Source organism: Sander vitreus, chromosome 12 (genome assembly GCF_031162955.1).
Source record: "Sander vitreus isolate 19-12246 chromosome 12, sanVit1, whole genome shotgun sequence".
Classification (NCBI taxonomy): Eukaryota; Metazoa; Chordata; class Actinopteri; order Perciformes; family Percidae; genus Sander; species Sander vitreus.
Window position 1 is genome coordinate 5,253,303 of NC_135866.1, and position 13,995 is coordinate 5,267,297.

At 40.1% G+C, this 13,995-nt stretch overlaps 1 protein-coding gene across 1 annotated transcript in view; it reads left to right on the forward strand.

The window, feature by feature from the left end:
* The first annotated feature begins 11,134 nt into the window (after positions 1-11,134).
* Positions 11,135-13,995, forward strand: part of atp1a2a (ATPase Na+/K+ transporting subunit alpha 2a) — a 48,381-nt gene continuing 45,520 nt past the window's right edge. The window contains exons 1-3 of the mRNA XM_078264378.1: positions 11,135-11,146; positions 12,135-12,206; positions 13,648-13,707. Of these exons, the coding sequence (XP_078120504.1) occupies positions 11,135-11,146; positions 12,135-12,206; positions 13,648-13,707 (144 nt within the window). The remainder of the gene's footprint in view (positions 11,147-12,134; positions 12,207-13,647; positions 13,708-13,995) is intronic.

Consider the following 13,995-nt stretch of genomic DNA (forward strand, 5'->3'; position numbering starts at 1 on the left):
AAGCAGCCGATTCCATGCCAATCAAGTGTAAACTTAGAACGTGCGAACAAGGAGCAGTGCTCGTCTTCACTCCTAAACCTGTTTCCTATTATGTCAAGACATAACCAGCCAGCTGCGTTACAATCTACACAAAGAGCGATTCCGAGGCAAAGCACCCCAACAGTAATGTTAACCACATCACAGAAACACGGAACACTAACACAATCAGCCAGGGATCGCACTGAACGTGATGTTTACTACAGAGCCCCAGACATGACATGGAAAAAATAAATAAATTGTGGCCACAATATAGGTATAATATGCGCATGAAATACTAATTTGTGGCCACAACATACTAATTCGTGGCCACGAAATAGTATTTTGTGAGCACAATGGCCCTTATTTATGAAACGAACGTACGTCAGAAAACAATTAAGCATAAAACCGGCTACAATCAAATCTCACGTCAAGTTTAAACTTGTGTACGCAAGTTTTCGAGTCAGTGTGGACTTGCGGTACAGCATATAATCAGTTTAACAGGAGAAGGAGAAGTCATCAGTTGATCACTTATCAGCAATGGCAGATCTGGCTCTTTTAGAAGACCTCTATGCAACGGTACAAAAGTGCACACATACGCACACGGGCCACGGTGGAGAGCTCCATCAGATTGATTAAGGGCAGATGGCTCTGTCTTGCATCAGCGGGGGGGACCCTACTATACACGGCAGAAAAAGTCTGCAACATTGTTTTAGCCTGTGATGTTCTGCACAACATCGCGCAGGAAAACAGGGTGCCATAAATGTAGTGATGGAGCCAGATGACCCGATGCCCTGAGAGCAGTGTCCAGCACAGCCCCAACTGAGGATATACGAAGGAGACAGGATGTTATTCCTCGCTTTTAAAAGGTATAGTGTTATGTTTGGCAATTATACTCAATACAGGGAAAATGACGATGCACAACATTTTAATTTATTCTTCAGGTTTTCCTTTCTCTTATAAAGTGGCGTTAATGGCCACAAGCTTGTTTTTCCAGCCCCTCTTCTGTCAGGGTCGGGGTGGTGGTCCAGCACTGGGGGCGGACACGCGTTCTCCCTCACAGCTCACGGTTGCCTGGCTCTGACTCATGAAAAAAACACAAGTAAAAAGACACTGCATAAACTCTGCTTCTGTGTGTTTATTTAAATATAGGTACACCATGTAGGCCTAAGAGATTGCAATATAAGCCTGTATATTACTATTAGGACTATAGCATACATGTGTCAAGGATGTATAAATTAAACTTCAGCTGGAGTCCGATTTAGTATGACAACACTGTTGACCGCATCAGTGATCTCTCTGCATTCTTTCTACAGCCTTTAATACCAGTTTTCAGGCTGCCAAATAGTGCACACGTTAGTGCAAATGAACCTGAGATATCAGGGTTTCAATCTCCACCTCTGAAAAGTACCGCTTCTTAGCCGGATTACGTCTCGCCATGTCGTAGGGGCAAGGCCTCAAAACTGAGAATGCATCTTACGCTCTGATTGGTGTGATACGAACTCTTCATGAATCACACGTGATCGTCGTAAGATAATTTCTGCGCTCATATCTGTGCTGGTTTCTACGTTAGGTTGATAAATGAGGGCCATATTATACCTATATTGTGGCCACGAAATAGGTATGAAAAGATAGGCTATGGAGTAATATTGAGTGGCTTCTGTTATACCTCGTTTATAAGTTTGTTATGCTTCTTATCAAAGATTGAACAACATATTTGTCCAAAACGTTGTTTGAATTTTCATTATAGGGTATAGTGATATTAGTTAGCCATAGTGCGCCTCTAATAAGTACAGTATATGGTACTATTATTTTTGATTTCCTGTGGTTTACAGGTGAACACATGGATGCTCTGCTGCAAGAATTTTTGAAGGAGCGCCAAATTGAAGAGGATGTGATCCAGAAACTTGAAGATGAAAATGTAAGCCACTGCATTTGCTGTGTATGCTTTTGTCAAGTACGTATGTTCAGAACCTGGTCACACCAGAACAGGCGCACTGTGCAATACAAATTGGGTCCACATTCAGTTAAAACATTCATTTGGCAGCAAAATTGTGCACACTCTTAGAAATGTTACATGTTTTATTATTTAATGAAATCAAATGCACGTGTTATAAAATCAAGTGTGTTTACACAATAATTTAAAATGATGATCTTTCATCTCAAATTGCAAAAAATATCAAGCAAAATTACATTTTACAAGAAAAAATATTAATAATTACACCCTTTACTGAAGCTATATCCTAAATTCCTTAAATATACATTGGCATTATATTCAAATTTGTATGGCATTCATTCCTTTATTGATTTAGAGTATCTTATATTTTTTGAGATTGATGAAACTGTCATTCCACTAATGACAAGTACATCCTTACAACTGGGGATAGAGTCTCCACTATGGCCTTTTGCAGACAAGCAGCACTAACACAACAAGCACCATCCAGGAAAGAAACCATCGTTTCAAGGCTACGTCAAAGACTCTCTGGAACTGAGGGGACACCTAGAGCTCCATAAAAGAGATCATCTAAGTGGGCAGGAAATGCAAATGCCAAACGGAAAGTGAGGCGGGTTGAGTCTGTAAGGGATGGAGGAACCAGGCATCTCTCTGTTGACAAAGATGAAACAGTGGCAGATATCAAAGTTATGGCTGAAAATATTTTCTTCCCCAAAAAAACTCTTTCCCACTATTCAACTCATATTGAGAGCTCCCAGATACATGTTAAGATGTCCAATAGAGTAGAAGAGTTGTATAACCAAAGTAAGGTAAAAATTCTCAGACTTTATTTGTGCACCAAAAAGAAAACAGGACAGCAGCCCGCAATAGGAGAGGAGGATGATCTCACAATAACCCAGCCCCCAGTGATAGAGCTCACTGAACATGAACAGAAACAGGCTGTTGAGGATCTGTTGGTGGAAAACAGAAATTCAGAGTCACCAAATGACGATGAAACTAATTATGGAGCTTCCTCAAGTGAAGACTTGGAACTGAATGACAAATTACCGTGGGATGGTCTGCTAACTCTGGGTTCTGAAGCAGTTATTATCTTAAGTGGGGATGACAGGTTGGATGTAACTGTGGATGAACCAAACCTTGAAACACCAGACAAAGAGGATGATGTACCTTATCAAACAATGGATGAGTTACTGTCTGATCCGGTGCTTGCAGGGGAGGCCGATGTTCCAGCCCAAGCACTTCCTGAACCTTCTCCTGTGACGCTGATTGTAAGAAGAGGTCACTGTCTCAGTGACTTGATCAGTGCCTTCAAGGACCCAAACATTCTTACAACTGAGGTCAACATCAAAATGCGTTTACCAAATGGAGAGCTTGAACAGTGTGAAGGAATTGATGTTTTGCGAGACTGCCTGACAGAATTCTGGATGGATTTCTATGACAGCTGCACACTGGGGGTTGAGGTTAAAGTCCCCTTCATCAGACATGACTTTCAGTGTGAAGAATGGCAGGCTGTACCTAGAGTGTTTGTATTAGGGTGGAAACAAGCCGGTTACTTCCCAGAGAAACATGCAGTACCATTTCTGGAAGAGGTATTGTATAGCTCGTCAACCAGTAGTTTCAGGGATTCCCATTTGCTGTATGTATCACAAGAGGAAAGAGCTGTCCTTTTGAAGGCTTTGGAGGACTTTCATTCAGTGGACACAGATGAAGTTCTCGATGTACTTGATGCATATGAATGCATGTCCTTGTAAGTCCATAACAAGGACACACTGGTCCCTGTTTTAGCACAGATAGGACACAAAGTAATCACCCAGGCCCGAATGTATGTCATTAAGTGTTGACGTCCTGTGTGGGCTCTATAGCTAGTTTACTGTCACAAGAGGGTCTGCATCATTACATTGCACAAAAAAACCCAACTGCAAAACCAGTGAAGCAGCTTCTAAACTTCCCAGAGGAGATGACAACAGCCCAAACAGTTTCTCAGTATCTGAAAAGGGTAAATCGGGTAAATTTAAAAATATTCTCACAAGCTCAATGTGGGTAATGGATGTGGTGTAGGTAATAATACAAACAGTAACACTAAGGATGTGATAGCTCCTTGCTGGACTGGATGGTGTTGTTATTTTAGCTCTGTAGTTCTGTGAGCCATTTAGGTGGGGCATTTTATTTAATCTGCTCTGAAAGTGGTTGCTGTGTTCTTTCACATTCAAGTGGTTAAAGGGATAGTTCAGTTTTTTTGAGGTGGTGTTATATGAAGTATTTATCTCTAGTCAGTGTTTACCTGCAGTAGACAATGCTCAGCACTCTCACAGTTTGTAGATGCAGAGCATAGTGCAGGAACAGAAACAGAGCAGAACACTGCTATGGACAGAAACCACAACACAGCAACAAACAACATACTGTATTTAAGCCACCTAAATGAATTCCCACTTTAAAAAAAATCATCAGTTTAACTGGCTATATTTGGAATATTTTCAGCTTCACCTGGTCATAAAACAACTGTTTCTTTTAACAACTGTTAAACATGTTCCTTACATCAGGGACCATGTTGGAAAAAAGTGTTTCTCGCTTTTACATGTTATCCCTTGGATACCCTCCCCCTTGTTGTCTTTCTATATCCATAAATAAACCAAACAAACTGTATTGTGTAAACTCATTTGTACCTGCTGCATACTATTACTCCAGTTAGTATCAAAAGAAACAGATGTTTTAGCATTTTGTGGCCACAAATTAGTGTGGCCACAAATTAATATATTGCGGCTCCGTAGTTTACCACATCTAACGTTGGCTAACCCAAAATTAGCTGCCTTCTCCAATCAGTTATCATATATCAACATCACTTGTTGTCATCTTACCTCATGCCTTTACACAACTCTCTTTCAGTAAAGCAAATAAAACATAATCCATGTCTTGATCAGGTAAAGTAATCCAGTTTGTACTTCAGCAGTTCAGGTCAAAATTCCTGCGATTTCTCCACATTATCACCGTAACGTACATTTAATATCCATAATGTTATCTTGCGACGAGAATGACAGACAGGTTTGACGAGTCCATCAGGAGTTGTGCTGAAGGCATTAGCCTTTCCTAACAAAACTTTATCAACAAAAACAACTCCTCATTTACAGTTAGAAGGCGCTTTATCCTTGTCACTACCCGATGTGAGTCGAGTGCAGATTTGAGTTGCGCATGCGTCACTTTGCGGTTCCAATTGAAGCAATTCTAAAACTTAACCCAGGTAAGATAGCCACCATATGGTTCCATCCTGGAGTGGCAAGTCAGAATTACATCACATCTATTGTTTTATATCTATGCTTTCCACCGACTGCAAGACCCAGGGCATGATGGGAAACGTCTGGCTCTCAGCTGATCTAACTAATTGGTTCAGAACATAGACTGTTATGCTGCGTTCCAGGCAACCCGTAACCCATGTTTTCACAACCTTCTACCCGTGAAAGTGCCCTGGAACGGCAGTCAAACCCGTAACTTACTACCCGTGAACCGGTACCAGATCATTGTACTCCCAGTTACAGTTTTTGACGTCATACGCACATAAACAACAATGGCGACCCCTGTTGATGCTGTACAGACACCGGTGATAAACGGTGAGAAATAGAAATAAATAGACATAAATATTACTACATAATACTACAGGTTATGTTTATTAAATGAAGCCCAAAATATGTCGCCGACTAGAAAGCACTAGTATCAGCTACGCTAGCTAATGCTAGCTAGAATCGTTTGTCGTGACTTTGCCTTGAACGCTACCAAGTTGTGACTTGAAGTCGTAACTTATGTTAGCCCGCTAACTTGGTTAGCAAAGTGCAACCGTAATTCCTTCTAACGAAAAACAGGCTTAAAACTAAATGTGACATTACTTACCGGAAAACTACAAAGCCGACTCCTTGAGTGTCTTGTAGTTCAACCGAACGCTGAATAAGCCATTTTTAGGGGACCAAAATGTTTGAATTAACTACTGAAAACAGCGTAAGATGGTCAAACAAGAATGCGGACACAACCAGCCTCTGTCATGATTGACACGTCGCAAACTGTGAATCACAAAGTAGCCACGCCCCAAAACATACCCTGCTTTATCGTCTATTTTAAAATCAATCAGACAATAATTCAAAAAATTAACATCATTCTGTATTTAAAAAAAGACTTAACACTAGCGATTGAGACCATAAACTCTTCATGAAAATGTTTACTGAGGTAATAAATCAAGTGAGAAGCGAGTCATTTTGCCATTGACTACTATAGAAACCGACCTCCTTTTTGCAACCGCACGTGAATTTGGATAGAATGCAGGTTTAAGTCACTTCCGCATTTGACTCACTTTCCAATTCTCACTTTAATTTTACAGTCAATGGTTCAGAATCGACTTAACATGATGACGTTTTATATAAACTTTTTATTGTTTTTGAATTGGAGGAATTTTAATTGCTATTTGTCTGATTTAAAGGCTTATTCTGCACAGAACACATGTTGTGTGATTGATAGTGATGTTAAGAAGTCAGAGAGACTAAATCTGTTCAGATTAGGGATAATCTACAGTCTGTTGTTTAGTAACAGCAGCAACAGATCGCATGTAGAGCATTGACATTGACAGCTACTCTGTCATATAAAAACAACTGGAGACTATGTCCAAGCTGATATGGGTCTGATAACATTTTATTAAATCAGAATCGGACCTAACAGGATGTGAGGGTTTCTGTGACTTCCTGTTCAGCCTGCAGGCTGCTGGAAATGGCTGTAAACTGTCCGACTTGACCACGGATTTTTGTCACTGCCCCTGGCTGCTGCCGCATGCTCTTGTCTACTTTTGAGGTGAGGTGCAGCTCATCTCGAACGAGCCTGATGTCTCTTTTGATGCTGCTGGGAGTCCCCAAAGTCAGACGTGTAGAATTGATGTGGGTTTAGCACCTTTTTAAAGAAAAACACATAGTTGCTTTCTTTCTTGCTGAGTGTTATATTGTGAGAATATTGATATGATTTATCATGTCTGTGCGAAGCTGGCACTAGAGGACTTTTAGCTTAGCTTAGCATAAATACTGGAAGCAGGGACAAACAGCTAGCCTGGTTCCTTCAAAGTTCAACAATTTGCCTAGCAACACCTCTAAAGCTTACTAATTAACATGTTCCATCTTGTTTGTTTGTTGTACACATTATGGTTTTAAAGGGAACTATTTCTTGACAAAAGTTGGATGCAGTGACTTCCCAGAGTCTTTTCATCACCATGAGGTTGCTGTGCAGCAACTTCACCTAAAACCACAAATTGTAATTTTTGTTTTATTTACAATTTTGCATCTGTACATATTAAACAAATGAGATACAAGTTAATTACTGAGCTGCACTACAAGGAGCTATTTTTAATTGTTATTATTATTAGGGCTGTCAAAATAACGCGTTCATTTCGATTAATTAATCTGAGAACAAATAACGTGTTAAAAAAAATAACGCAGATTAATCCATTCCATATTGACGTTTGACCCGGAGCCGTTCTAGCACCATTGGACTGCAAAATGAAGGAGGGAGACGATAATGTTCTGCCTGGATCATTAATTGGAACATTTACTTGTAAAAATCTTCTTCCTGCCAACCCTGGCTACCGAAATCTGGTGCCACTGATATGTCTGCGCTTCTCTCTGATGCTCTGAAACACAAACACCGCTGTACATGACGCTACTTAACACTATACTCGACAGCAGCTAACGTTAGTCTACCGTTAGCTAGTAGCTGGATTAAACACGGTTAAAATGCTGACAGCTAACACTAAACGGTGTAAAGTTTGACTGTGTTTTACTGTAGAGGATTCAACACCGGGATGTAACAATCTGCAGCTGCCGTCGGAAAAACAACACAGACGGTGCGTTCAATGGTAAACTACAGCCTCGTCGTGCATTTTAAGTTATTGTAAATGTCCTTTTCCCATCTGATGGTTCAACAGCAATTTACTACTGAAATTAGTTATTGTTATTGTTATACATTATTATTAAATCATTTCATTTTGACCATATGACTTAGCAATAAACAAGCCTTCTTTAATGCCACCAACTGTTGTTTAGTACCCTTTTTTTTTCTTTTCTTTTTTTACTTACTTAAAAAGTATCGGTTCAGACACTGTTAATTATGTATGCGATTAATTTCGATTAATTAATCACAGAGTATGTAATTAATTAGATTACATTTTTTAATCGATTGACAGCCCTAATTATTATTATTATTATTATTATTATTATTATTATTATTATTATTATTATTATTATTATTATTGTTGTTTTTACTTTAGACAGAACTAGCTAGCTGTTTCCCTCTGCTTCCAGTCTTTATGCTAAACTAGGTTAAGCTAATTCCTTCTAGCTAGCTTCATACTTTACACAAAGATCTGAGAGTGTCTTCGATCTTCTTTTCATCTAGCTAAGTCTTGGCAAGTAATCAAATAAGCATATTTCCCAAAATGTTGGGAAATGTTGGTAGTAAGAAGTAAGACAATTTCAAGCTTTAACTTTTGTCGAACAGCAGTCACTGTGGTTACAAGTGGCAATTGAAGGATGAGGACACGGAATTTCCCAAGATTGTCTCAAGTAAGTTGCTTGTTTAACTTTTGTAATAAAACCATTGAAATGTCTGTGACATGTTAAAATATATTGTAACCGTAGCAAGGATCGTGTCTAGATGCTCTATCAAATGAGATTACATTTGTGTGTGTGTGTGTGTGTTGTTGGTTAGAATAACACTGGTAACACTTTACGGTAAGGGTACATGAATTATCATGAATTCATGCATGAATTAATTGATGTAGGCTATGTATTATTATACATTATGTAATCAATGATTTATGTGTTACTGCATTCCTTAATATCCCATGAATCATCAGGAATTGACGTGTTCATAGTCTGTCATTCGTGACCTCATACATTAGGCATGTGGGAACATCATTATGAATTCTGATTTATTAAGCTGATTGTGATTACTGATTATTTATTTTTCTGCAAAAAAATGTGGTCATCACTGTGCAAATTCTGATTTGAACACAACTTGTGCATAATGATGTACCCACCTTACCTAATGCTTTAGTTGATGTGTTGTTCATGCATGAGGTCATGAATGAGAGGCTATGAACTCATGTCAATTTCTGATGATTCATGAGATATAAAGGAATAAAGTAATGCACAAATCATGAATTAATTCATGCATGAATTCATAATTCATGTACCTTTACCGTAAAGTGTTACCATAACTTTAGTTCAAGCCTGTGGCAGCAGTTCTAAATAATTCGTTTAGTGCCATGCAATGAAAAATACCTTTTCACAAAGTGTTTCACAAGTTCAGTGGGTGCATTTTCCAAAAGAATGCTTTAATTCTGAAAAATAAAGTTGGTCCCACACGAAACTCACTCAATGTCTTTTAATATTATTTCTTAGATATGTAGGCTACATACCAAGACAATTAATGAATATTAACTGAGATACCCTATTATGTTGTGAGCAGTAGGCCTACATGTGCTATTGGCCACATTGTGTCTAATCTGTCTGTATCTATGTCTGATCTGGGCTGGCACATGTTCACATTAAAAAGCGTGTGCGTATACGAGTACAACAGTCATGCGCAAAGTGTCCCGGTTTTAGTTCCGGGAAATCTGGTCACCCTACCTAAGGCTGTAGGAGTGTATTTTATTGCTTATGACTTATGATTTTTTTTCTAATAGATTGTGTTTAGAGGAAAGAATATTAGCTTACCAGACTTTTAGCTTCCTATGATTTTAGTCCTTCTGCTGAACGTGTAGGTCTTTTCTTAGCAGTACAATCACTGACTGAAACATTTTGTGAGCGCTTCTTCAGGTTTTCAGCCATGCCTTCACCTGTTGCAGCAGTCCTCTTTGTCTCCAAAGCTGAATGCTGCTGTTTCCTTTCTCAGCTGTGATGTAAAAAACCTTTGTCGCAGGACTACACCATTTTGTAAACATAGCTCTACTGAGAAATACAGAGAGAGCTTGTGGAGCTGATAGGTGATTATTAGCTTCATATCAACTCATTTGGCAATGGCTTGAATGTAACAGATGTTCATTTATATAAAATATATTACTATACTATAGCACTATAGCTTATTATAAGCTATAGTTTCTTCTTCTTATAGTTTCGGCTTCTTATAACATATCTGAGAAATATTCATACAGAGTTAAGCAAAGTAATTCATTTTATTAAAGACACATCCTAACCTCTAGCAATAAGTACACCTGATACAAGCAAACAAATATATCTTTGAAAAAAAATGGAAGAACCTTTGAAAAGGAGCACACTACAAGGGCTCATACATACAGTACATCAACCGATGATACAGCTCATTCAGGATTAAAGGTATTGCAATGTAGGAAGAGTCCAAATGTAAGTAATTAAACTCTAAAAGTCATTGGCAATTTGTGAGACATTTGATACTCATATGACACAGGATCATTGGCTGCATCTGTTGTGTGGACGTAGAGGTGATGACCCACCTTATGTTCCAAATATGGTGGACTTTAAGCTAATTGCAGCGTTGTATTGGCTACAAGTCACTTTGAATTTCAGCAGAAGAAACAGTTCATCTTCGAGGAGCAATTAAGGAATGATTAAGCGGTTTATGGCCGGATTTATTTGCAGAAGAGACATGAGGATTCAGCCTGTGCTCAGAATCAGAAATGGCTGAATACTATGCCTCATTTGTCATTATATTGGCCACTCATTATCATGTTTGTTATAAATACTGTATGGTATGTAGAGAGCAAAGTTTCATTTGTTGTGTTGACAGCAGTGATTGATGGACTGTTGTTCTCCCTGGAACCATGTGTGTGTGTTGTAAGGAGGGTGGGGGAACATATTGAGCAGGTGCAGGTACACACAGCATAACCCTTTCTGTGTGAATGGGGGGTGGTGGTGGTGATGGTGGTGAGGGGTGCCTGGGTGCACAGAGGCTCTGGGGAGGGGGAGGGGGGGGGGTTGCATGCATGGCTCAGGTTACCCTGACAGGAGGGAGCAAGAAGTGAAGGGACGGGACGGTTGGTGTGGGGGTGCAAGGCCCAAAAAAAGCCACCAATGTCTTCCACACGTGAGGGCGGGAGGTCTCAGCTGTGGCGGGGACCCTGAGTGCAGTCCTTTTACATTCTAACCTGCCGACGCCAGGACATCCAGCATGGGCAGAGGGGTAAGTTCTCTTTATTTAGTTACAAAAAAACTTACAGAAATCGTTCTTATCTTGATGTTTTTGTTATAACACGTAAACATTTGCTTCCTGTCATAATTGAATGAATGAACATGACTCCGTTTTCTGTGTTACTACTGTGGCTTATATACAGTAACAGCATATGGCATTGACATGCATCATGGAAAACTACTGAGATTTTCTGTGCGTCTGCAGGGCTTGATTGCTTAGAATGCTGCTGTTTTCTTTTAAAGACAGTAACAACTCGGGATGATAGCTTTGATTCCTCAATATGTTTTGTTCCAGGCTTGTTGTTTATTTGGGTAATTACGAAATTTAGTTTTTACTCTCTCCGTCAGGCCCATTCCATTTAGCTTTATGGTAGAATAGGGTGGTAATCTTTCTCACACACAGTGGGGGGAAATTGCTATGCCAGACACATTTAAGGCACTCATCCGGCTCTCTGCTCCCTCTTTGGCACTTTCTGATTACTTTTTCACTGTGTCACTCGCTCGTACTCTCCTCCTCAGTCTCTCTGTGTAACCCTCCTTCACTGACATGCACACATGCTGCTAAGAGGAGACTGACAGCAGCAGATGATTTCCATGATGCACCATTCTTCCAACTGTTCATGACACACACACACACACACACACACACACACACACACACACACACACACACACACACACACACACACACACACACACACACACTCTATCACTCGCACAAATGAGGAACTCCCACTATGAGAAAAATATTTTTCTCTTCAATATTCAGTGAATGGTTTGCCAATAGTGCCAGGAGATTGAAATGAACCAGCACACACAAAGTCCATTGTGTTCACATTGGCACTTTTAATACGTGGCTATGAATGTAAATGGCTAGGCACAATGTGGCTACAAGGATGCGGCTTCCCTTAGTTATTTTCCGTGGCGGTTTGGGATGATAGCCTACGGGCCTGATGTATCGTAATCTCTCTCCCCCTCAGTGTGGTGCCGATGGAGGGAAGGCGAAGAAGAAGGAAAGGGACTTGGATGAGCTGAAGAAGGAGGTGTCCTTGGTAAGAAAAACAAGCTGTCACTGCTCCAACCCACACTCACTCTGCACAGTGATTGATTCCATCGCTGCTGCTCCCAAACGTTCCCCAAACAATGTTATGCCAAAGACACCAGGATATAAATGAAAACAGTGGCCCGAAAAAAAAATGGCAATCCAACCTGTTTAGTGGAGTCAGTTGTAGATTAGTTCTAAGCCAACCTGTCCTCTCCTATCTATTCTACCACCCTCTGGCTGCTCTTCTTTGTACTCAGAAAGACACTGAATAATTTGTGGGCCACCAGCAGTGTAGTGCAGAGTTTTTGTCTTGTGCATAGCTGTATCCCTTTGAGGTGCTGTCAAAACGCAGCCAAGCGATGCGCATGAAAACTGGGGTGCGTTTTTTGCTGCACGCACTATCTCTGATAAAGCAGCTCTTGTCAATTATCAAGTTGGCCTGCAACTGATTAAAGAAAAAGAATCCTTGGATGCTGTCAACACTTAGGAGTAGTTTAGGGACTAAAAGTGTTGTATTTTGCTTTCATCAGTCTGCCTTGTGTACTTCTTCAGTTAGTGATTTCCTACATCACCCCCCAGAAACAACCACCAGACATGGGCTGATATGCCCCTACACCCAATATTGATCAGTCACGACAGTTGCAAGTTAAAAGCTTAACTTGCAAACTGTTTTGTGAACACTGGGCATGTTGTTGTTGATTGTGGCCAGCTACATTTCATCGTGGTCCACTGAGGCAACTGTTAGTGAAGAAATTGGTGGATTTCTCGCTGTCTTATTGTTGAGTGAAGAAAGTAGTCCTTTATTATGTGGGACTGACACCATTGAGACAGCTGGTAGCTGGAATGTCTGTTGCTACAGTACCAAACTCCATTTTAGCTACGGGGGAAATATCTTGAGGTGGCATTTGGCCAGTAACACAGGAATAATAATACAAATATGCCACTGAACAACAGAATGAAACCAGGAACACAACATGCATTACTAACATATTTCTTGTAACAGTGTTAAACAGCATTTGACAGTTTTCAAAGGGGTCAAATTTTTTACGCCTGGAGAACAGTCCGCTCACCTCTAGTTCAGAGCTACTTGGAGATGCAGTTGGAGTATATATCACAGTTTGACCTCTTTTATCTGTCATGGGGAATGATACTGTAAAGCCCCTGGATCCATGTCAGAAACAGAGAATAAAGATTTTTTTCAGTGTGATCTATTTGAACCCTGGTCAGTTATTAAAATTCCCTTTACAGCTGCATTCTTACTGCCTCAGTTCACATAGTAGAACAATGAATGTATTGCTGTAAAACAGTACAGTTTCCCATTTTATGATGCGTCAAGGACAAATTCCCTTAGAAATAATTTTACCGGCCAATTAACATTACATTGAATCTGTTTACTGTTTCTGTTCCACTGAAGCACAAATAAAAAAAGGAACGTTTTATCCCTGCAGGACGACCACAAAATATCTCTGGATGATCTGGGAAAACGCTATGGAGTGGACCTCGCGAGGGTAACGCCACACAAACACAAACTGTCTCATTTGCACATTCACACTTGCACACAAACACACGACAAAGAGTTGCTGTAATATCCCCCATAGAGGTGTAATCTCTGCTTGCCTGTACTTGTATGCAACATCCAAACTGAGACCAAACATTACTTTGGTCAAGTTAGATCCACCGCAGCGTCCCCAGCTCACTTTGTGCCTCATTCATCTTTAATCCCTCAATGACACACACACACACACACACACACACACACACACACACACACACACACACACACACACACACACACA